Below are 22,830 nucleotides of genomic sequence, written 5' to 3'. Positions count from 1 at the left end.
CTCTGTGCTTGGGCAGCTGAGAGCCTGAAGCAGAAGAAGGTGGTGGGAGAAGGAGGAAGAGAGGCAAGGATGCACAGAGGCAGAAGCAGGGAGACTGCACAGCGCTGCTTGTGCACCCGCAGTCCTTGAGCCACCTCAGAACTCTTCATTCTTAGAAAAAATGCCTCCCTGGGCTTAAACCATGTACACTGCTTTTTCCTTTGTATTTGCAATGAAATACCTTCCTAAGCTCCCTGGCGGATGGTGTCCAGGTGTGACTCCTGAATTGAAGACTATCTGCTCCCTGTTGCATAACTGACATATTTCAGAAGCTGCCAGGACTTGGGGCTTTCTTTTCAGTAACAGGAAAAAGGTCTCAGTGGAGAGGCTGAGCTGTGTGCTGTTGGGAGGTGTGGTTTTTGTTTTCCTCTTTTTTTTTAACCTGTCAATAATCACTTTATTTATTTAAATGATTTTTCATTTAAAAATTTTTCATTTTTAAATTATAGGTGACATGCCAAAACCGGTTTGGCTCAGTGGATAGAGCTTCAGCCTGCGGACTGAGAGGTCCCAGGTTCGATATCGGTCAAGGGCATGTACCTGGGTTGCGGGCACATCCCTGGTGGGGGATGTACAAGAGGCAGCTGATCGATGTTTCTCTCTCATCAATGTTTCTAACTCTCTCTATCTCTCTCCCTTCCTTTCTGTGAAAAATCAATAAAATATAAAAAAAAAATTATAGGTGACATACTGTGTTATATTAACTTCAGGTGAACATCCCAGTGATTAGTCATTACATAACCTCCTAAGTGATCATCCTGATCAAGCTCCTACCCATCTGACACCATGATTATTAGATGTGGCTTTTGCTTTCAGACCTGCTGTCCTACCTCTGAGGTGTGGCTGTGAGTGGTGGGAAGAGGGGTGTGGCCTCTGGTCCCTGGGAACAAAGGAGGCCTGGTTTCCTGTCTTGTTGCCACTCCTATGAGCCTGTGCTTCTTCCAAGTGTCCTTCCAATTTCTTAAGCACAAGTGTCATTAAAGTCAACTGGTATACAGAGGCCTTTGGCCTAAAAGTTGACAGGCCAGAAATATAAGGTTTCGGATCAGATGACCTTTCAGGAGACCAAGTTGTAGCACTGACACACCTGGGGCCTTGAGCAAGTCTTTCCCCATCTCTGTGGGAGGAGGAGGAGGAACTGCCCAGCTGTCTCTGAGGCAGTGTGGGGGAAGAACCTCCTGGAATGAGGCCAGGGCAGGGCTGGGGGTGAACCTGAGCAAGGCTGGACCCTCTGTGCCTGAGGTCTCAGCTGGAATGGGGATGTGCAGGTGGGACTCCCTCCCATGAGCCGACAGGCAGTCACAATGACAGGGTAGAATGAGGTCCTGGTGTGCAGGGATGCGGAGGAGGCTACTCAACTGGGCCACACAGTCCTGCCAGGGAGGCAGATGACCTGCCAGGTCAGCCCACAGTGCTGTGGTCCTTCCGGGGCTCAGGCCTTGAAACAAGGAGCAGCCACAGGAACTGCCCAGCCCTGGGGCTCCAGCTGGCATTGGCCAAGGGGTCCGGGGCTCTGGGTGGTCCTGAGCAGGCATATAATTTGGGTGCCAGGGATCTGAGTCCTGGATGGAATGAGCTCATCCCTGGAGTGAGGGTGAGGAGGGGAGAGAACAGAGAGCTAAGGCTTGAGCAGGTTGCCATTAAGTGGTCAAGCAGAGGAGGAGGGGCTAGCAAAAGAGGAAGATAAGGAACTGCCATAGGGGACACCAAAACAAGAGGAGGGAGTGACAGAGGAGGGAGTGACAGAGGAGGGAGTGACAGAGGAGGGAGTGACTCGCTGGGTTGACAGTTTGAGGAGACAGAGGACTGAGGAGGAGCTTTTAGATTTTGGGGCCTAATTTTATCCCTTGCAACTGGGAAAACAGGCTGGCCCTTCTTCCTCTGGCAGAGCAAACAGTATGTGAAGACAATTTCATATCTTATTCTGAGAGAGGAGTTCCATGGGAGCCCTTGCCTGGCCTCATCCCATGACTCTGCAGAAGCCCGGCCACAGAGCCCTCAGCTCTTCCTTGTCATGTCGGCAGCACATGGGTCTGGGCCAGGATCCTGGACCTTGGCTGCCCTACCCACCCCGAGGGCTCAGAACTCGCAGATCACAAGGAGCTTCTCTTCACAGGGTATGTCATTCCACTTGCCATTGGTGAAGAGCTCCACACAGTCCTCATTGCTGCCCTTGTTGTTGGGCTCCCCGGGGTTCCAGTTGGAATAGACCAGGGGCTCCCCTCCTGGGTAGATGAACTTGCCCTCCGTCTTGGAGTCAGTCATGCTCAGGAACGCAGCACCCTTGTTCTCAACCTCGATCAGCTGTTGCAAGGCCTTGTTCTCAGCTGCAGAGCGTGGGGAGGGCAGCTGCCCCCCGGCCTGTGCACACACTTGCTGTGCCTCCTGGAAAGGTTTCAGAAAGCCTGCTGACTTGAAGACCTTCTGGCCAACACCTCGGCCGTTGGGGAAGAGCTCCACTAGGAGGAGAGCACAGTCAGGTTGGGGGCTCTGGGGGCACCTGCCAAAGCTCCATGGCTCTGAGGCCTCTATGCTCCAACCAGAGCCCCAGGTCTCCCATATAGGGCCTCAGAGCACCAGGGAGGACAATGGTTAGACCCCGGCTCCGCAGTGTGCTCTGGGAGATTGATCTGCCTGTCTAGTTACAGGTGAGAACACTGGCTCAGAGAGGTTAAATAAGAGGCTCAACTTCATGTGACCATCATATGTAGAGTTGGGGAGTCACCCTTATCTGATCTCACACTAAAGCTGAGACGTGTACTTTCTATATCACCCCATATTGCATGGCTGAATCGGTTTCCTAGTTACTGGGTGGGACTGGAAAGCTTTGGCATCGTGCAGCCTCTGAGAGCTGGAAACAAGGACGGTGCTCACTCTGAACTCACTGTGGACCCTGCATAACAGCAGGGCATGTGGCATTGACAGGGAGGTCCGTGCCGGGTGTGGATGTGGGAAAGAAGAGGAGAGGCTGGGCCATCTGAGGGCAGCGCTGTGCTAATCTCTGCACTGTGTGCGCCCAGTGCTGGCCTCTAGGTGTGCATGTGGGTGAGGCTGGAGAGCTGGGAGAGAGGACAAGGACAGCTGAGAGGTGTGCATGGGCGTCAGGGGCAGGAGAGAGTCAGTGCTGGAGAGAGGCCTGTCTGGGAGTCAGAGGGCCAGGTATTCAGCCCCTCCTTGGCCATGACTGTCCAGGTGGACAAGGGAAAGTCACTTCCTTTCTCAGGGTTTCCAGTTCCTCACCTCTAAGATGGGAATACAATTTATAAAAGCATCACCTGTGTGACATTCAACTGAAGCATAGTAACCTCCATCTTGTGTAAAAACTGCTGTTTGAAATTTTAACCCTGCTTTTTTTGCTTCTGTATATACTTGCTTGCTTAAATAATAAGGAAAAATAAAAATACTCCTGTTCCAGAGAGGCTATAAGCTATGCCCCAGACAGAGGTGTCAGAGCTGGTGCCAGGCCAGTCCTTGAGATATGGTCTCGCAGCCCTGTGCCAGCACACAGGACTTCTGTCTCAGAAGGTCCGGAAGTCTCTTTTTAAATTTGGAAGACAAAGAGCTGAAAAAGTATCCATAGAGAAGACTTCCACCATGTTGGGGCCCAGAATTTGACAGAGGTATTCTTCTCTGAGCCCTCTAGCACTAGCATAATAATAAGACTACAAATTAATTTGACTTATTGATTAAGGCATCTTCTGATTTACAATATAACATTTGGTGGCCCGTATGGGGAGACAGTGCTTATTAGCACTTGGTCTCAGACGCCAAGGGCCGATGGCCTTCCCCGGCCTGGCTGCTGGCACCCAGGAAGTTCTCCAGGGGAGGCGCCCCCTGGAAAGCTTCCAGGGCCCTGGAGACACTCCTTAGTGGTTCTGGCAGCCAAACGGAGGACGCCTGACATGCCCCTGCATTCTTTCAGATTAAAACCAAAACAAAACAAAACAACAACAATAAACCTCCGGAGGTGAGGAAATTTGATTAAGTAAATTCTAATTGATTTTCCTGTTTCCTTGTTTGTGTTACTGGTCATTTTGTTACCAAGAAGAAGGACTGGATGCAGTTGTAACTTCTCCAGTAGGTTCTCACCGAGACGCCAGTCCAGAATCCTGTCCTTGGGACGTGGGTTCAGGGGGGCCCCCACATGTTTCTGTTAGGCCTCCAAGTCTGTTTTTGTTAGGACAGTTGGGCAGGAATTTGATTAACTGTTTAACTTCCGAAGTGCAGTCTGAATTCAAGCCTGCCTTTGGGGTCAGGGGAGGTGGCTCAGACGGACTGGTATGTAAATGTAAGTGTGAGAGCTGCTTTGTATTGTCCTGTGCTTTTGTTAACTGTGAGAAATATCTGGCTAAAAACATAAGAGTATTTGTTGATGTCTTTGTCTCTTTGTTTAATTTGTTTGGGGTAAGCCAGCCCTGCTTTGGCGGGGGAAGCCCAGTAGGACTGGACTGTAAAAGAGGTTGCAGGATGACATGAACCATCCTTCTCTCTCTCTTTTTTTTTTTAAAGTATCAGCTCGCCAGAGAACTCTTAGCTAGGGAGGTCTCTATCTGTAAAGTAGAGACTTTAATTTGCTCTGCCCTGATTTATGATTTTGCTGTGTTGGGTTAAATTTTAAAATTCTAAGGTTAATTCAAAGGTACAAAATTTGCAAAGATTACAACCCATGCAAGTTTACTACTTGGAAGGAAAAGCAAGAAAAAAAGTGAGTTCTAAAGTTAACTATTTGCAAAAAAGTGTAGAGTCATAAAAATCTCAAAGAGAAGTTTAAAACAAAGGCCTAATTTATTGCTAGCCTGTTAGTTACTGGCTCTTATATCTTCCTGCCAGGAGAAGGGGAGAGGGAGAAAGATAAAAACTAAGGGGAGCCCTACCCGGTTTGGCTCAGTGGATAGAGCGTCGGCCTGCAAACTGAAGGGTCCCAGGTTCGATTCCGGTCAAGGGCATGTACCTTGGTTGTGGGCACATCCCCAGTAGGGGGTGTGCAGGAGGCAGCTGGTCGATGTTTCTCTCTCATCGGTGTTTCTAACTCTCTATCCTTCTCCCTTCCTCTCTGTAAAAAATCAATAAAATATATTTTTTTAAAAACAAACAAACAAAGGGGAAAAAAAGGAGCCAAGTCCTGCTGCCCGGAGATGAAGGGTGTGATGGGGGAGTGGAGTGGGTAGACAGACAAAGGGGCTTTCTAGAGAAGCCAGCAAAAAATCAATGAAGACCTATCTTTCCCTACTCTCTTTGCTGACGCCCCCCCTTGGTCTCAGCCCACCTGCACCCAGGTAACATAGAAGTGCAGAAAAGCTGTTAAAAGAAGCTCAGAATAGCTATGTCCATAAAATAAGAAAGGCAAAAACAGAAAACTAACATGGTCTTCACAATTGTAGAACCAGCAGCCTAGGGAAGGCTGGCCCAGAGGGCCAGAAACAGAAGCCACAGTAGTAACCTTAGATGTTATCTCTAAGGAAAAATGTAGTAGTTTAAATCCAAGCCTGTTCCTATATAATTTTCTTAATTAACTTAAAGGCTTTGGAGCATTGCTGGGTTAAATAGCAAACATCTAAATATTTTTTAAAAAACACAAAACAAAAAAACTAAAACATTAACTGCTAGACAAGTTTTAATTTACCTGCTCTTAGTTTTATTATAGGAGGAAGGTCTCTTATACTTTTTTAAAGGTGTATTTTCTTGAAAGTAAAAGTACATTAAAAGTGTGTTCATAAATGTTAATCTAAGAAATGCTGGCTGTTTACCCTTTGATAATTATTAAAAATTAAGGTTTCTAAGGGTAAAGAAACATTTTAAAGAAAAAAAAGGAAAAAAGGTCTACAGGTTGCTAATAGTATGACAGGAAGGAAAGAATATTAGAGTAGAGATACTTAACAGAAGAACATAGAAGAACATAGGTTATGCATTTTTGAAGGACATAGAAAGAAGGTTTAAAGGCTAATTTGAAAGTGTGAAATTTATGAAGGTTGTGTATATGATACAAAGGAAAAGAGAAATGTTAAAAGGAAATTGATTAAATAATACAGGTCAGTGACCCAACACCTAAGTTGCTGCCCAGTGAGTTATGAGTGTTTTATAACACATAATAAAAGACTTAAGCATTTGGCTTGCTGGTTAAAAGGAGACAAGCAACTGGGCCTTGGGATCTGTAAAAGTGGCCGGGGATGAAGCTGGTCAAGTTTCCCATTTGCAACTGTGCTGCAAGGGTTAAAACTTCAGGACTTCAATTGCAGTTGACAGTGGCCGGCAGAAAACTGTGTAATGGACTTAGATGATACCTGCGTCTTCATGGACATAACTCCAGAGAGACAAGGACAATTTTGCTTTGTGTGGGAAGGTCAAGAATAGACTTTAGTCACCTCTCTGAGATGTTTGTATAGGCCTACCATGTGTCATGTTTGGTAGCAGAAAATTTGGCTGACTGAAGTGGCCACAGTGCCAATATTGTACTTCATTATGTTAATATGTTATATTAACCTTTAATTCTCTTACAGATTTGAATGCAGTTGCTAAAAGGGCAGGTGCCCAAATAGGCAAGTATTTTTCTTGACGGTTTTAGTCTCTATTGAAAGACAGTTGGCAGCCTGTGTACTGCCTTGCAGGCCTGTGTGACCATGCCCATGTCAAGGGTGGTGCAAACCTCAACTTTAGGAAAGTGGGAGAGGCCTATTTAGAACATAATGAGTATCAGCCCACTGTCACATGAATTACCGATCCTGTGAGGTCCTGTGACATGTGAGACCCTGTGAAGGGATAAAGCTCCCTTAGTCCATTCTGAGAGGACGTGTCACCCCTCCCAAAGACCATATGTAGTTTAAGGACAAGTGAAGTGGGGGGTACCCTACTGTAAAGTCCGGGGTGCAAGCCGCTGTCACAAAGAACCAAGAGACGCTTTCTATGCAAACGCAAGGGGTTTATTTAGCTTCCAACATGTTGGGGCCCACAACAACTCACTCTGAACGCGGCAGAGCAGCGGCCGTGAGCCCCGACCAAGAGTTTAAACACAGGTTATATACCTTTCAGCAAACAGGGCAAGTAACCTGGGGTCATTCCATTGGAGATCTAGCGCCGTGTCAACATACCTATCTGCTTTTGGCGGGGAGGGAATGTAGTTTGGAATTTTTCACTAATGATCTGGCTTTCTAAGTGAGTTAATGCCTGTCTGGTTTCTTATCAGGCGTTTGCTTTTTAGTTCCCTCCCGGGCTGCAGCCATCTCCCGTAACCTCCCTGGCTGCAGCTATCCCCCATAAAAGTTGTTTGTTTCATCTGCCCCTTCTGACCTTTCCTAATTACCCTGGTGCCGTTTGCTCCGTCTGTCCCTTCTGACCCTCCTGATTATGTTGGCGCCTCTCACTACTACAGGGACAGCTGTGACTATCTATTTGAATATAGACACATTTTAAATTTCTTCTTGCCATTTGAAGACAGTTACTGTTTTATTATAATACATTTAGAAAAATATTCCTCTGAAGAGTCCATAAAAAGGACTGGCAAGGAAAATCAGAAAATCTTAAAGCAGGTCAGTATATTTTTTTCCTCATATAATTCCTCTGAAATTTGGCAATTCTTAATAAATAAATCATGGCAATGCATTTCTTTGCATAAATTCAATAAGACCGGTTTCCAAAAGTGGTTTTATTGACCAGAAACTTTGACTGGAGTATTATGTTTTAAAGAGCCCTGTCTGAACTCTGAAGACTTGAAGCCAATAAAAGTGCCACGGAAAAAGCCTGGTATCCTGCTTGATAGCCCTGAAAATGGATGGCGCTGGAGTGTCAAGCCCATACCCTACCATCGCTGGTGGTTGGTCAGGGTAGAAGGGGGACAATAAGGGCACCTCTGCATCCCTGCGGGACCCCCACTCACTCTAGGCCGCAAGGAGTAGGTGGGCTACTGAATGGGCCTTAAAGCCTAGGGCATGGGCCTGGGTAGAGCCACTGCAGGTGAGAAATTCACCTAACTCAGAAGATACTGTAGGCAGGTCTGATGGCAGGTGGATGGCTTGGCTTCCTGGCCCTAAGGGGCATATTTAGATTCAATCATGAAATTCTGTCAAAGGTAGTCAGTTACCATTCTTGTTGTGTTTATGCAAGCAATCAGGCCAAATTGAATACAATAGATAATTAGTCTTAATTTAGCTCTTTTAATAAACATAAGGATAATTTTAAGGAGAAAAATTCTATTTCAATAGAAGTTATTAGAACTGAAATGTTTTCTCTCTCTTCCACCAGACCATTTGTTATAACTCTTGCTACTCTAAGTGCTCAATAATACTAAATTATATAATACACTTTGTTTCTGCTAGGTCACAAGCGCACCTCCTTCTGTGCCCAGGCCTCATTGCCCCTCTGACAGCAGCAAGGATCTTTTGTCTCTGAAAAGAAAACTCTGTCCCTTTTCAGCATGGAAGTAGCTAAAAGAGCCCACCGACGTCCATTTTTCCCTAAAAGAATTCAGAGCCAGGATCCTTGAGGTAATATATTAGGCAGTTAGACAGACATGAGCAGAGCAAGGATGATGGGCCAACTAGCACTACCAAATGTAACGAAGTCTTTCCACCTCTATGTATGTGAAACAAGGGGAATAGCCAACGAGGCTCTCGCCCAAAGTCTCAGCCCCTAGAAAAGGCCAGTAGCCTACTTGTCCAGAAGACTTGACCCCGTTGCATCTAGGTAGCCTGCCGGCCTCCAGGCAGTAGCAGCCGCCACCATACTTGTCAAGGAAGCAGACGAAGCAGCCCGGGAACCTGTCCTAAAACCAGTGGGGCCTCTTCAGATTCTAATGATTCTTCCAGACCCTGACCTACCCACCTCACCAGCTTACACCGAACCACACTAAGCTTGCAGAGCTTCTAAGAGATAAATACGATCTACCCAATCTAGAAAAGCTGTAATCCATAACCAATCTTTACTCAAGTCCTTACAGGCTTTACAGTCCACCCAGAAAGCACTCCAGGAGCACATCTGAGATGCTCTGCCTTTATCAACTTCTGATCCTGTCCGTCTTTTCCGCCCTGGTGACTCTGTTTAGATAAAGAAATTTGCCACCCTAGGACTGACTCCTACCTGGAAAGGACCACACACTGCCATCTTGTGCACCCCCACAATGGTCAAGGTCGACGGGGACTTGATGTGGCTTCATCACACCCGGCTTAAGGCAGTTCAGGCAGAATAGAGAGTCCAGGACTCTTCAGACCCTCTAAAGATTACTCCTGTCCCTCATCCGGGCCCTTATGAACTGGCTTACTAACTTTATTTGACAGAAAATTAAGATTATAGTTCTCAGGGGTCAATATAACCCCCTCCCTGACAATGACCGACAAGAATCAATGATTTGGATTGTACATAAAACCAGTGGGGAATGAAGCATAGTAACCTCCATCTTGTGTAAAAACTGCTGTTTGAAATTTTAACCCTGCTATTTTGGCTTCTGTAAATACTTGATTGCTTAAATAATAATGAGAAATAAGAATACTCCCGTTCCAGAGAGGCCATAAACTATGCCCCAGACAGGTGTCACTGCTGGCAACAGGCCAGGCCTTGAGAGATGGTCTCACGGCCCTGTCCCACCACACAGGACTTCTTTCTCAGAAGGTCCAGCAAGTCTTGTTCCAAATTTGCAAGACAAAGAGCTGAGAAAGTATAAATAGAGAAAACTTCTACCATGTTGGGGCCCAGAATTTGACAGAGATTCTTCTCTGAGCCCACTAGCGCTAGCGTAATAATAAAAGACTACAAAATAATTTGTCTTATTGATTAAGGCATCTTCTGTTTTAGAATATAACACAACTATCTCTTTTCATTCCATCTCAGTTTCCATCCCTTTGTTGTGTGTGTGTGTGTGTGTGTGTGTGTGTGTGTGCTTTAATATATTTTTATTGATTTCAGAGGGGAAGAGAGAGGGAGAGAGAGACAAAAACATCAATGATGACAGAGAATCATTGATTGGCTGCCTCCTGCACACCCTCTACTGGGGAGCAAGCCCTCAAACCAGGCACATGCACTGACCAGGAATCGAACCATGATGTCCAGGTTCATAAGCCGTCTCTCATCCACTGGGCCATGCTGGCTGGGCACATTTTCCATCCCTTTAACTTCTCGGTTTGTGCATAAAAGCCTTCAGGGCTCCTGAGAGGGCTGTGCTCCAGCCCCAAAGGGCTGGTGAGGAGCCCAGGCTGCACCCCGATTCACTGGGACCCTTCCACAAGGGTTCAGGGGGCAGACACTCCACAGGCTCAGGAGGACATGCAGAGCAGCCCTGGACAGGAGTTCCTCTGCCATTCACTACATGTACCCAGGTGGGTCTGTGTGGGCATACACGAATATGGCCACGTGTCTGAAGGTACATGGGAGCACTGAAGATTCACCTGGTGTGTGTGAATATGTGTGTGTGCTCGTGGGTGTAGATGACGTGAGGTGAGTGATGGCATGTCTGTAATACAAACACATGTGGCAGGTGTATACCATGAATTTTCCTTTGTTTGCATCAGTGTGCATGTGAGGGAGTGAGCACACATGCATGTTTGTGGAGAGAGGGAGACATACCAAATGCTTGAAACCTCACCCTTGGTACGTGGGTACTTAGTGGTTTTAGGTACGTAGGAGCTAACTCCATGTCTCACCCCTGTGTGCTCTCCTCCTTCAGAAACTCCTCTTTGCATCAATGAGATTTGCTGAATGATTTGAGCTCAAAGCTGACATGGGGAAAGCAGGGAGGAGGGGGGGAATTACGGACTGAGGTGAAGATGCCCACAGGCACAGGGCACTGGGCTGTGCTGCTGGAGCCTCTGACTCCTCAGCACCCAGGTTGGGGGAGAGTCTCCACCATGAACACCCAGGGAGGAGGGGAGAGCCCAGCTCTGGCAGAGCCCAGAGGCAGCCTGCCGCCTGCCGGACCCAGGGCCTGTCTCAGGTGAGACTTTCAATGGCCACATGCCAAGGTCAGACCCTCACAGTCTTGATCCCAAGCACAGCATCCCAGCCCCAACTCTCAGGACCATGTCAGGAGTCTCTGCTGCTGTGGGTTGGGCAGCTACATCTTGAGGGGTTTTGCAGAACTAGCCCCATAGAGATAAGAAATGCATTCTGGGTAGTGGGGTGTCCAGGGACCAGCACAGGTGGGCAGGAGGGATGGTCTGAACTGCACTAGGCTTGGGGCATTGATCTGGGTCGGGTCACAGGTGGCTGTGATGGTGGGGGCTGGAGCCTGGTAGCCTTGAACATGCTGCTGCCAGCCCACTGAGCTGGTGTAGGGGCCACACCCTGCTACGTGTCCCTGGCATCTGCTTCCAGCTTCTGGAACATGTGGCTGCTTTGTTCTCCCCCACCCTATCCTTAGCCCCAGGTCCTGCCCCAGTCCCAGGTCCATCCCATCATCCAAACCCACTAGCATCCTAGAGCCCCCAATCCTAGACCCAGGCCTGCCTCAGGCCCGGCCAACTCCAAACCCAAACACAGACCCCGCCTGGAGCCTACCTTTGGCAACTGGCTCAGGTTCAGGTCCAGGTCCAGAACTCACCTTTCTTATACTGAAGGAAGGCTCCCAGCAGGCGTCCTACCTGCCCCTGCAAGGCCTCCACCTGCTGCCTCAGAGCAGCGATGTCTGCAGGAGAGAGGCACAGTGCAGACCAGTCCCTCACAGCCAGGGATCGGCTCAGATCCAGGTCCCAAGGGAAGGGTGCTCAGTGATAGGCTTTCCTGAGGGAGGGGTAAGGAGCTGGGCCCCAGGAAGCCCACAACCACTGGCACAGCTGGCCCCTGCTGCCTTCCCTGAGGCTCTCTAGTGAGCACACTGTGCCCTGAGCAGGTCCTAGCATCCCACTAACTCTGATCCAGATGACATTTCACAGCAAATTCTGAGAGTCTGAGAGCACATCCCTGGGGGTGGGGTGGGGGAGGGAGGAATTGCATGTCCCTCAAGCACTCCCCATCCCTGGGTTATTTGGTGCTCACAGCTCTCTGATGATCTGGGAAGAGAGCTGAGCTGTCCCAGTGATCAGGTGGGAAACTGCTCAGGCAGGCCCTCCCCTGAGTACTGAGTATTAGCCAGAGCCTCATCTTCCTACCTTCAGCCTGACAGCCTTTCCCAGTTTCACACACCCCCTACCTCCCACAATGGGCTGACCACTGAGCTAGAGGGCCCTCCTCCCTCTGCACCTGGTAGGGCACCCAGAGCCAGGGGAGTTGACCTTACCTGGAAGCCCACTCTCTCCCTTTGGTCCTCTCTCCCCAGGAGCACCTCTGTCCCCCTTCAGTCCTGGGGGGCCCCTGGCACCTGGAGGTCCCTGTGGGCCTGAAGGTCCTGCAGGCCCTGAGATCAGACAAGAAGAGGCAGGTGAGCTCGGCACATATTTTCCCCTCCCAGCATATGGGCTGTGCTATTGTCCAGCAATACACCCTCCCACGTACAGTCTGTCCCATAGCTAGCCACACACCCTCTCTGTACAGTACTGTCCCATCACCCAGCACCCGGCCTTCCCAGGATGCGGACTGTCCCTGCTGCTCACACCGCACTCTCCCCAGTTACAGAGCTCAAGCCCAGCGAGGCACTTCTTTGCACAGACACTCCAAGGCCCAGTGTTGCAGTTCTGAGCTGGCGGGGTGATGGGGGAGGGACAGGCCTCCGCAGCTTCAGGTGGACACAGGAGGACTGAAGGCCCGCCCCAGCTTTTCCCATCACTCACCTGCTTCCCCTGCAAGCCCAGGGGCTCCACGCTCACCAGGGGCACCATTTTCCCCTCTGAAACCTGGGGGGCCTCTTGGCCCTGCAGAGCCCTGCACGCCTGGGGCACCCACTTCTCCTGAGGAAGGAACAGATTGGGACAAAGGCTGCTGAGAGTGTGTGCATCCAGGATCATTTCCTCGGCTCCACATGGAGAGGGAAAACTGGGGGGCTGTGCACCCCAGTGTCCTCCAGATGTGAGGGTGTGAGGGGTAGGGCTGGCAGGGAGGCCTGCCAGTGGTGATGGCCTGGCTTCCCTGGCACGCTGAGCATCCTTAGGTCACATCATGGGTTGCCACTCTCACTCCTCCCTCTCCCTTCCGGACCTCCACACACCAACCTCCTACCTTTGGGCCCAGGCTCTCCTTTGGGGCCTGGTTCACCTTGGGGTCCTACATTCCCTGGCATTCCTGATGGACCTTCTGGTCCAGCTGGTCCGGGCACACCTGGAGGTCCCGGAGGTCCTGGGAAAAGGATCAGCCAGTCAGTGCACGGAGTCTTCTCAGAAGGGGGAGAGCGTGAGAAGGTGAGAGCAGTCATAGAGGTCAGAGAACAGCACCATCCTACAGACGCCGCCCAGCAGTATTACAGCCTTCCCTGTGTGAACCCAGCACCACCCGCAGGGCACCCTCCTTCCTGGGATGGGTATGTGCATCCTCCCGCATGGCCTAGTGGCAGGCATTGCAGTCCACGCCCACTGCTCACCACGTGGCCCCGAGTCTCCCTTCGGTCCAGGTTCTCCAGCAGGACCGTTGTCCCCTTTGGGCCCAACTGGGCCAGCAGGTCCAGGCATCCCCATGGGCCCTGGAGCTCCTGGTGAACCTGCAGCAGCAGAAGAAATGGACATAAACCTGGCCCTGGGCCTAGGAGGAGCAGCACCTACAGGTCAGCCCTGCATTCCTTCAGGTTCCGCAGGTGTAGACATTCCACCCCCACACTCCTCAGTCCAATGGTGACCCAGGAGATGGGTGTGCACATCCCCATTTCACAGGTGAGGAAACAGGCCTGCCAGAGCTGGAGGGGGTCATGCCAAGATCTGTCTGATTTCCATGTAGTGCACCGTCCATGCCCTTAGGCTGAAGATTTACAGTTAGGGGATCTGGATCATTGACTCTTTGCTTTCCTCTTCCTAAAGATCAAACTTTATATCAGAAATGATCCCTGACATGAGTCACCAGGGAAATGCAAATCAAACCCACGAGATATCATCTCACCCCTCCTAGAATGGCAACTGTAAGAAACACAAAAGCTCACAAGTGTTGGTGAGGATGAGGAGAAGAAGAACCCCTATGCACTGTGGTGGGATTGTAAATTGGTGCAGCCACTGTGGAGACCAATATGGAGTTTCCTTAAGACATTAAAAAGATATATTTTGTAAAAGTATGATCCAGCAATACCACAAAGGAAAAAAAACATTAATTTGAAAAGATGTCTGTACCCTTATGTTCATTGCAACATTGTTTAACAGTAGCCAAGAGGTGGAAACAACCTAATAGTGTCCATAATGGATGAATGGATAAAAATGTCACACACACACACACACACACACACACACACACACTGGAATATTATTCAGCCACAAAAAAGATCCCACCATTTGCCACAACATGAATGGATCTTGAAGGAATTATGCTAAGTGCCATAAGTCATACAAATTAAGACAGATACAGTATGATCTGTTATATCTGGATTCTAAGAAACAAAACAAAGAACTTGAACTCGTAAATGCAGAGATCAGATTATTGGTGGTTGCATACGATGGGAGCTGGGTGGTGGGTAAAACGGGTAAAGGTCAAAAGCTGCAAATGTCCAGTTATAAAATACTAGAGGCCTGGTGCACGACATTCATGCACTGGGGAGTGTGGGGGTCCCTCAGCCTGACCTGCACCCTCTCCAATCTCAGAGTCCTCTCCAATCTGGGAGTTTTTCTCTGTCTTTGCAAGCATATGAGCGAATTGTCTGAGACCCCGACTCAGTTTGGTTTGGTGCTCACAGATTAATAGAGGCATTTTTTTTTCTTTGCTTCATTGGTGGAGATTTCCTGGAAATTTTGGATATCTTCCCTTTAATTTTTCCTAGACACTCTGATTTTACTTATGGCTCTCACCTTTGCTTTCCCTCCATCCCCTACCACAACAGTAACTTGCTCCAGGCTCACTTTGCTCTAGGGCAGCGGTTCCCAACCTGTGGGTCACAACCCCTTTGGGGGTCGAACGACCCTTTCACAGGGGTAGCCTAAGAACATTGGAAAACACATATATAATTTCATATTGTTTTTGTGATTAATCACTATGCTTTAATTATGTTCAATTTGTAACAATGAAATTGGGGGTCACCACAACATGAGGAACTGTATTAAAGAGTCAGGGCATTAGGAAGGTTGAGAACCGCTGCTCTAGTGTCTAGGACAGTGGTGGGCAAACTCATTAGTCAACAGAGCCAAATATCAACAGTACAACAATTGAAATTTCTTTTGAGAGCCAGATTTTTTAAACTCAAACTATATAGGTAGGTACATTGTTATTAACCTAATTAGGGTACTCCTAAGGCTTAGGAAGAGCCACACTCAAGGGGCCAAAGAGCAGCATGTGGCTCGCCAGTTGCAGTTTGCCATCCACTGGTCTAAGAGATCCGTCTGCCACCAGAACTACGATTCCCAGCATTCTTGGTGCTCCTTGCACTCTGTGCTTCTGCTTCTGGTCCTGGGGCTGCCATCAGAACTATTATTCCCAGAATTCCTGGTGCTCCCCATACTCTTGCTTTTCCCTTATTGTTCTGTCTCTGTCCCATGGCCTCCCACTCTGCCAAGTCCTCCAAGCTGCCAGCTCTCCCTCTCTGCTCTCCGTCTGGTGGCTTGGGGAGCCAAGTTCCCCAAGCCGCTCCACTCTCCGCCGGCTCTCCTGCTCAGCTCTCCACCCGGTGGCTTGGGGGGAGTGACCGAGGTAGCCACATCACCCCAAGCTGCCGGCTCTCCCACTCTGCTCTCCGCCCAGTGCCTGTGTATGTAAATAAACCTGCCACCTTTGTCAGGTTAATTTGCATTCTCACTCCTGATTGGCTGTTGTGTGTAGTGGAGGGAAAGTCAATTTACATATTTCTCTTTATTATATATCATGAGCTCCTTTTCCTCCTCTCCATAGTGCATTTAGGTAAATCCTTTTGATGAGGCCTGAGTGTGGGGCCACAGAGCCTTATCTTTGCCCACCTCTCATGCAGTAGAATTTAGTTAGATATTTCACACTCTGCACAGAAATCATTCAACCACAATGAACAATTGTAAGTGCCACAGCTTGGTTCTAGAAGGCCACGAATACCAGTCATGTATCCACTATGTGCTCATTATTGGGGTGAGAAGAATCAGAAGATCCTAGGAGAGGAATCCTGACAGCTAGATGAGGGGAAAAAAACACCCCAGGGCTCAAGGCAGCCTGTCATTTGCCAACTGGTAACGAAGTGCTTTAGGTGGAATGAATGTCTAGGGGAATTCTCCCCAAGGAGGTGGGCTTCCATTTCCAGGGCTTCCACGGCAGAATATCCAGAGTTGCTGAGTTGGTTACAATTCCAGTGCCCACGCATGCCCACCAGGACGAGCCCATGGTCCCAGCTCTACCTGGATCCCCCTTCTCGCCCCGGGGGCCGTCTTTCCCATCTCGTCCATCACGACCAGGCAGGCCATTCTCCACAGGGCTACACGTGACTAGGGTGCAGGCATCAATCGAAGGTTTCTGGGGAAGGGTCGTCACTTCTTCTCCCCATGACCTTGGAGACTGTGTGAGCAGGACCAGCACGGAGAGGAGAAGCATGGCCTTCAGGGGTGAACAGAAAGAGAAAGGACATGCTCTTGGTTCCAGAACACGGGTTAGTGCTTAGCCCAGGTCCTGGAATTGAGAGAGGCATTTTTCTACCGCCTCGCTCCTTCTGTGGGATCAGGAGCAGCAGGACTCTGAAAGCACTTTAGGACAAGGCGGCCATACAGTCTGGCCTGGAAGGACATGAGTTACCCAGATGAACTCTGACATGGGTTATCAGCAACATCTACCTCTTCTCAGATGCCCCGATTTGTCCCTTCTAGTGACTTCCCTTTCACAGCCATCGGCATGGCTGGGATGTGAACTCCTCACTGAGGCCACCTGTCACATCAGGAAGGACTCATGAAGTGCCTTTGTGCAGGACAGTTCCCCACTTTGAACCTCCTTCTCCCTGTCTGTATCAGTAAGGTGGCTGGGCAGACCCATTTCCTGTTGAAAAATGAATTTTAGGGGTAAGATAGGACAGGTTTAGGAAATATTAGAAATTTTGGAAATTAGGGGAACCATGGAGGAAGCACAGGGCTGCAGATCAGAATAAGGTATATTTCCATAGAATGGTGGAGCTGGAAAGCTGCAACAGGTACATTTCCATACAATGAGGAAGCTGGGAATAGCAAAAGGTCGATATCTACAAAATAAAGAGAAGGAAGCCCTTCATTCAGAGGCAGAAGAAGAAAGCCAAAAGGGGATAGGAAAAGAATAAGGAAGGAGGGTGGGAGGGGGGGGGAACCTCACGTATCCCCTGTAAGGTTCAACCTTTGAGCTCAGGAGTTACTATAGTAACCAGTCTAAGGAAGTAGTGACCAATCATAGGGGCTATCAAGGCACCAGGATCTGCAGCCTTTATAAACCATAGGGAAAAGGAACTCCCTCCCTACATGGGAATCTATTCTATGGGACTCTTTCCCTCTTCCCATGTGGGAGTCTATACTTGTTCTTCAATAAATTTCCACCTTTGCTACACCACTTTCTGTCCATGGATTCATTCTTCTATCCCAGCAGACAAATTTTCTGGGTTCCAGTCCAAAATTGTCATATCAGATGGTTCAATGGCCAGAAATGTCTCCATAAGTCAGTCAACCCTCTTCACGTTGAATGGTGAGTAGCCACGGATTCTGTCTCTGTTCTCTCTCTTGCATGATTTTGGAGGCTGACAGATGCCTGCCAGTCACTTAAACTTGGCTACTATCTAAAAAGCAGGTCTCTCTCTCTCTCTCTCTCTCTCTCTCTCTCTCTCTCTTCCATTCTGGATGTATTCTCCATGGCCAAAACCAAAGTGGGCATGGGTCAGTCAAGTAAAAGCCACTAGGGCGACTGCTGCTAGAAGAAGAAGTCTCCCATGGAAGGATAAAATGGTGCCTGGTCGGGCTAGAGCATTAGGGCCCGCCAGTCACAAGTCAAAGCCCTGCCATTGACTAAATGAGTGCTTGGTTCCCTGCGCAGCTCCGAAGATCAAAGAGGCAATTCTCCCTCCAGTCTGGGATTCTCACATGTTCTTACGTGCGTAAGAGCCACAGCGGAGGTGCTGGGAGCGAATCTCTCCATGGCGTGTAGACCACCTCATTAGCGTTTTAACAACACATGTAATTTAATTCTGACTTGTCCAGGGGATGCATACAAGGGTTGGTCACCCAGCATCCCAGGTCCTCACAGTTGTCTTAAACAGCTGGGAGAGAAGCTGAGACACAGTTCCAAAACAGCACATTTCTGACCCACTGCATATGTCCACTCCCCTGGCCCAGATCGCAAACAGGTTTTAATTGGAGAATCATCTGCCTTCTGCTTTCTATCTCAGTCAGGTCAAATAGTATCCACCCATGACCGCTGCCTCCGTGGTCCAGGACCCACTAAGCTTAAAATACTAAGCCTCCATTGGTGCAGGTCTTTATAGTAAGGGTCCTGGGAAAAATTTCTAGGCAAGAGTTAAGAAAGGAAGAGCCAGCTAACTGCTTTCCATCCCTGTAGAAGTTTTTAGCCTTGCAGAGAATTAAGCATTACCACCAAACATAGCCGTTCAGTTATCCCACTAATTACTAGGTAACTTGCCTCTCACCTTCATTGTGACTCTGTAAAATGGTCGCACACTCTCTCGCATTCTTAAAAGTCTCATTTTCACCAGATTTTATTTCCCAGTCCATTTGAAATTTGGAAAGGTGAGTCATTTCTCATAAATTAAAGAATGTGTCTTGGTGTGTCAGCATTTTGAAAAACCCTAACTTAACTCTGGTGCCATGTCACATATAGAAATTTTTTGATATTTGCAACCATAGTAAAACAAAGATTTATATTTTTGATATTTATTTTATATATTTAAATGCCATTTAACAAAGAAAAATCAATCAAAAAAATGAATTTGCGTGTCAACTCTGACACGTGTGTTATAGGTTCGCCATCACTGTTCTATACCCATGTAGAGGGAAAGGCTAGTTCAAGGGGAGGCACCCCACCCGACTTTGGGTGGCCCTTGGCCGGAGCCCCAACTCTTTATGGATGCTATGGAATAGCCCTGAGACAGTTTTCTTTGGAAAATGATACAAAGGGAATGCGAGGCAATCAGCCAAGCCACATGGCCAAAATGGTCCATTGGAAAATGCCAAGGTTCTGGGGACGGCCAGTCCCAAACCCGGGACGAGAGACACTGCTTTTACTGGAGTGCTTTGCGGAGTGCCTGTGGGTTGTGTGTACTTGTAAATATTGTGTATGGGAGTGTTTATATGAATGTTTCATGTTCATGTTTGAATTTGTCTGTTTAAAGATAGGGAAAGTCCCAATTTTCCGGGCTCAGCTGCTGTGGACAGGAGGAACACGTGGCAGGGTTTGAATCTTGAGAGTCCCTTTGCCTGCTGTGATGTACCTTAGTTACTGATTGTAGGCTTGGCTTGCTCTTCACAGTCTTTATGAAGATAGAAAGCTCTCTGTCTCTGCTCCATGTGGGCTTTGTGTCACTCAGAACCCAAGGTTGTTCTGCTAGGTTAAACTTTTAAGATTCTGAAGCTAATTTGAAAGTGTAAATTTGTGAAGGCTGCATATATGTTAACCCAGGGAAGTTTAAATAAAGACCACCAGCTAAAGTTGTATGATTGTTTTACCCCACCTGGGGTGAAGCAGGAAAATGAAAAAGAGCCCTTTTACTCAGAAACTAAGCGGCTTTTGGTTCCAAAGGTGGCGGCCCTTAGAAAAGGGAGGGGGGGAGGAGAGGGGGGCTGGGGGAAATTGGTAAAGCCCCACCCAGCATCACGCCCATTAAAACATCTATAGGCGGCATTGGCAGTAATGGGGAACTGGGTGGTCAAAGCTTGCCTGTGACATCACAACCCCCCCCCCCCCCCACCCACCCAGGCCTTGCCTAGGCGGGAACTGAAGTTAACTATGAGGCATCACAGCTTTGTGGCTTCTGCGCCCTTAGGGGCATGGCAGCGAGGTGGCAAGGGGATGGACAGGCAATAGGCGTGTCCTCCAAGCATTTTCTCTGACATTCAAAGTATATCATATAAAAATTTAATGGTATCTACAGCCTTTATAAGCCATGGGGAAAAGGAACTCAGGGGGACCCTGTTCTCCCTCCCTACTTGGGAGTCCATTCTGTGGGACTCATTCCCTCTCCCCATGTGGGAGTCTGTACTTGTTCTTCAATAAACCTCCACCTTTGCTATACCACTTCCTGTTCATGGATTCATTCTTCAATTCTGGTGGACAAAGAATCCGGCTTCCAGTCCAAAAATTCTGTATCACTGACACTTATAGCCTTGGATGGACCAGCACTGGTGGTTTCAGTGCTTGTCTGGAAAGAGCCAGAATGCTCAGTGACACGTGTCCTAACTCAAGATGGGCACATGGCTACATGTTTGCCAGGTGGCCTGCCATTCCTGGACTAGACACTGTCTCCATGAAGAAAGTTCCAGATGGAACCCAGAAAACGTTCTCAGAATAGCTGGCAGACCCTGGGACGCATAGAGCCCTGCCCCTCCACCTGGGACGACTTGGGAGAGGGGCCTCGTGGAGGAGGGCATGTGAGGTGAGCTCTGTTAGGGAAAAGGTGGATTTAGTTGGAGAAAAAACAGATGTTCAATGTGACATGTGAGAGGGACTCCGCAGCTAAGTGAGGTCAGGGTGGGAGCAGGACCTGGTCACTCCCAATGGTGGGCTTCTTTCCTCTTGAGAGAAACTGTAAAGTTAGGAGCCAGGAAAGCGCACACGGGAGATGCAGAGGCTGAGAACAAGCCTGAGGGACAGAGCAAAGGGGAAGGGATCGCCAGGCAGCCTGAGGGGGAGGCAGTGGAGGGCCTTCCTGGCCACAGAAGTGCTTTCTTCTCCACCTCCTGGTGGTTCTGGGCTGCGGAGGACCCTGTTGGCACCAGTTCTTTCTCATTCTGAGTTTACCACTTCCTCGGGGCATCATGGGAGTCTCTAAACACCAGGCAAGCTCACAGGCCAGCAGCGTGGCACTTGCTGGGGCAGAGGCTCGGCCATGAGCACCAAAGGCTCCAGCCAGAGCCAGGGCATTGCCCCCTGGTGTTCAGCTGCCACATCAAGGGCCCTGTGCCCACATCTGGGGAAGAATGAAAAGCAACAGGCATTCGGCCCAACAGCGCGAGATGGCACAGAAGGCACCACAGCTCATTGTAGCAGAAAGGGCCCTGGGCAGGAGCCCCCTCACAGGGTTGGAGACCTAGGACTTGGATGAAGCCTCCTCTCTGGGCCTATAGCGGCATTGGGCAGAGCCACATCCCCTTAAACCACATAGTGTTCACTTTATGCCTCAATGTCAGACTAAAGTATTATTGAAAAATGACTCCTCTAAAAATTAATTGGAAATCAGTAAACTTGTCCAGTGGGTCTCTTTCTAAAAGAAAGATTTGGATTTGAAGCTGAGAGCAAAGATGTTTATCCATGTCCAATGGGCAGGTAGTACCAGGATGAACTTTGACTCTGGGCCTGAGAAGGCCGGGGCTATTTCTCCTCCACCACCTTCTTTTCTGAAGAAATCAAGGGTGGAGAGAGCCAAGGGAGAAGTTGAAATTGCATTCCCACCTGAGGCCTCCTGACAATGGCATCTGGGGTCCGGGTGGGTGTCATATCCCACTCACCCACCCTCCCCCAGCCCAGAAGGCTAATCTGCCACTGAGCAAAGGAAGCAGAGTGAGGGGCAGAAGAATGGTCCTTCTTACTCAACTATGCTGCCCTCTCATGCCCACACCCACACCTCCCAGAGCAGAAGAGCTACATAGACCCTGTCTTCCTCAACACCAGTACATTAGACCACCCCAAGCGGGCAGGGGGACATTTGCTGGACACAGAGAAAACAAAGAGGCCAGCACCGACACTCACCATTGCTTCCTCGAGGGCTCAGGGTCTCCAGGCAATGAGCACTTCCTTGGCCCACAGGCTCGGGCTATTTATGCTGCCCTGCAACCTGAGCCACCTGGTGTTGGTCTTTTAAGAACTCTTTTGGACAACTTTCTTCCTTGTTGACTCTCTCACACTCACTCCCACCTGGGTTCTGGAAACTTGCCACTATACACATGCCACCTTAGAGTTTACAGTCATCCTCAGTGCATGGCCTCATCTGCACCTCACTGAGCTCTGTGAGTTCAGCGGCATCATCAATGTCTGGGTTTTACAGATTTCCACGATCTGAATTCCTGAGAAGACCAAAGCCAGGGAAGCAGAGTGAGGGGCAGATGAGGAAGCAAATTGCACAATAACCTACAACTATTGCAAAAGCATATGCATTTGCATATGTCAAGAGGAAGGCTTGCTGTACCAACTTCTCTTTGTCCTTCACCTCAACATTACTACCCAGATAGTGGGAAAGAGCTGGGAGCTTCTTGGCATTTCTGGGCAGGGGTGGAGGAGCTAGAGGGGTTGCAGAGGCTGCAGCATTCTGTGAGGACAGTGGCAGGGGAGCTGCCACCTGCAGGGGTCACTCCTTAGCTTCCTAGTCTAGATCTTGGAGAGCCCCTCACTTGCTTTCTATGGGATGGAGTCCTTACATCCTTGCCTTCATCTCTCCACTTCCTTAGCTGGTGTTTCCTCTGTGTATTGCTCTAGGAAGCAGTTTGGACCCCTGAGCCCCTGATACACTATTGCGGGCATCCCCCAGGAAACTCTGACTTCCAGTGGCCATGGGGCAGTTGCCTGCCCTCCTGCTGTTGCTGTCATCTCTGCTCCCTTCTAGATCCCTGTCGCCTCACCTCTTGCATCAAGCCTTTGCCTAGGTCCACACACCAGCTGCCTATGCCCGCAATGCTCTCCTTT

General features: G+C 49.0%; 1 protein-coding gene across 1 annotated transcript; it reads right to left on the bottom strand.

The window, feature by feature from the left end:
* Positions 1 to 1,276: 1,276 nt before the first annotated feature.
* LOC139022059 (pulmonary surfactant-associated protein D-like) lies at positions 1,277 to 16,566 on the bottom strand. The gene is made up of 7 exons (XM_070433079.1): positions 16,374 to 16,566; positions 13,469 to 13,585; positions 13,111 to 13,227; positions 12,726 to 12,842; positions 12,236 to 12,352; positions 11,561 to 11,644; positions 1,277 to 2,498 (listed from the first exon to the last, which is right to left on the bottom strand). Exons 1-7 carry the CDS (start codon positions 16,564 to 16,566, stop codon positions 2,119 to 2,121), a joined length of 1,125 nt encoding a protein of 374 aa, XP_070289180.1. The 3' UTR covers positions 1,277 to 2,118.
* Positions 16,567 to 22,830: the final 6,264 nt, after the last annotated feature.

Source organism: Myotis yumanensis, unplaced genomic scaffold (assembly GCF_028538775.1).
Source record: "Myotis yumanensis isolate MYYU_CA2020_CCGP unplaced genomic scaffold, mMyoYum1.0.hap1 SCAF_13, whole genome shotgun sequence".
In the NCBI taxonomy this organism is placed as follows: Eukaryota; Metazoa; Chordata; class Mammalia; order Chiroptera; family Vespertilionidae; genus Myotis; species Myotis yumanensis.
The sequence above is the reverse complement of the archived record's forward strand: the minus strand, read 5'-3'. Positions and strand labels throughout refer to the sequence as shown.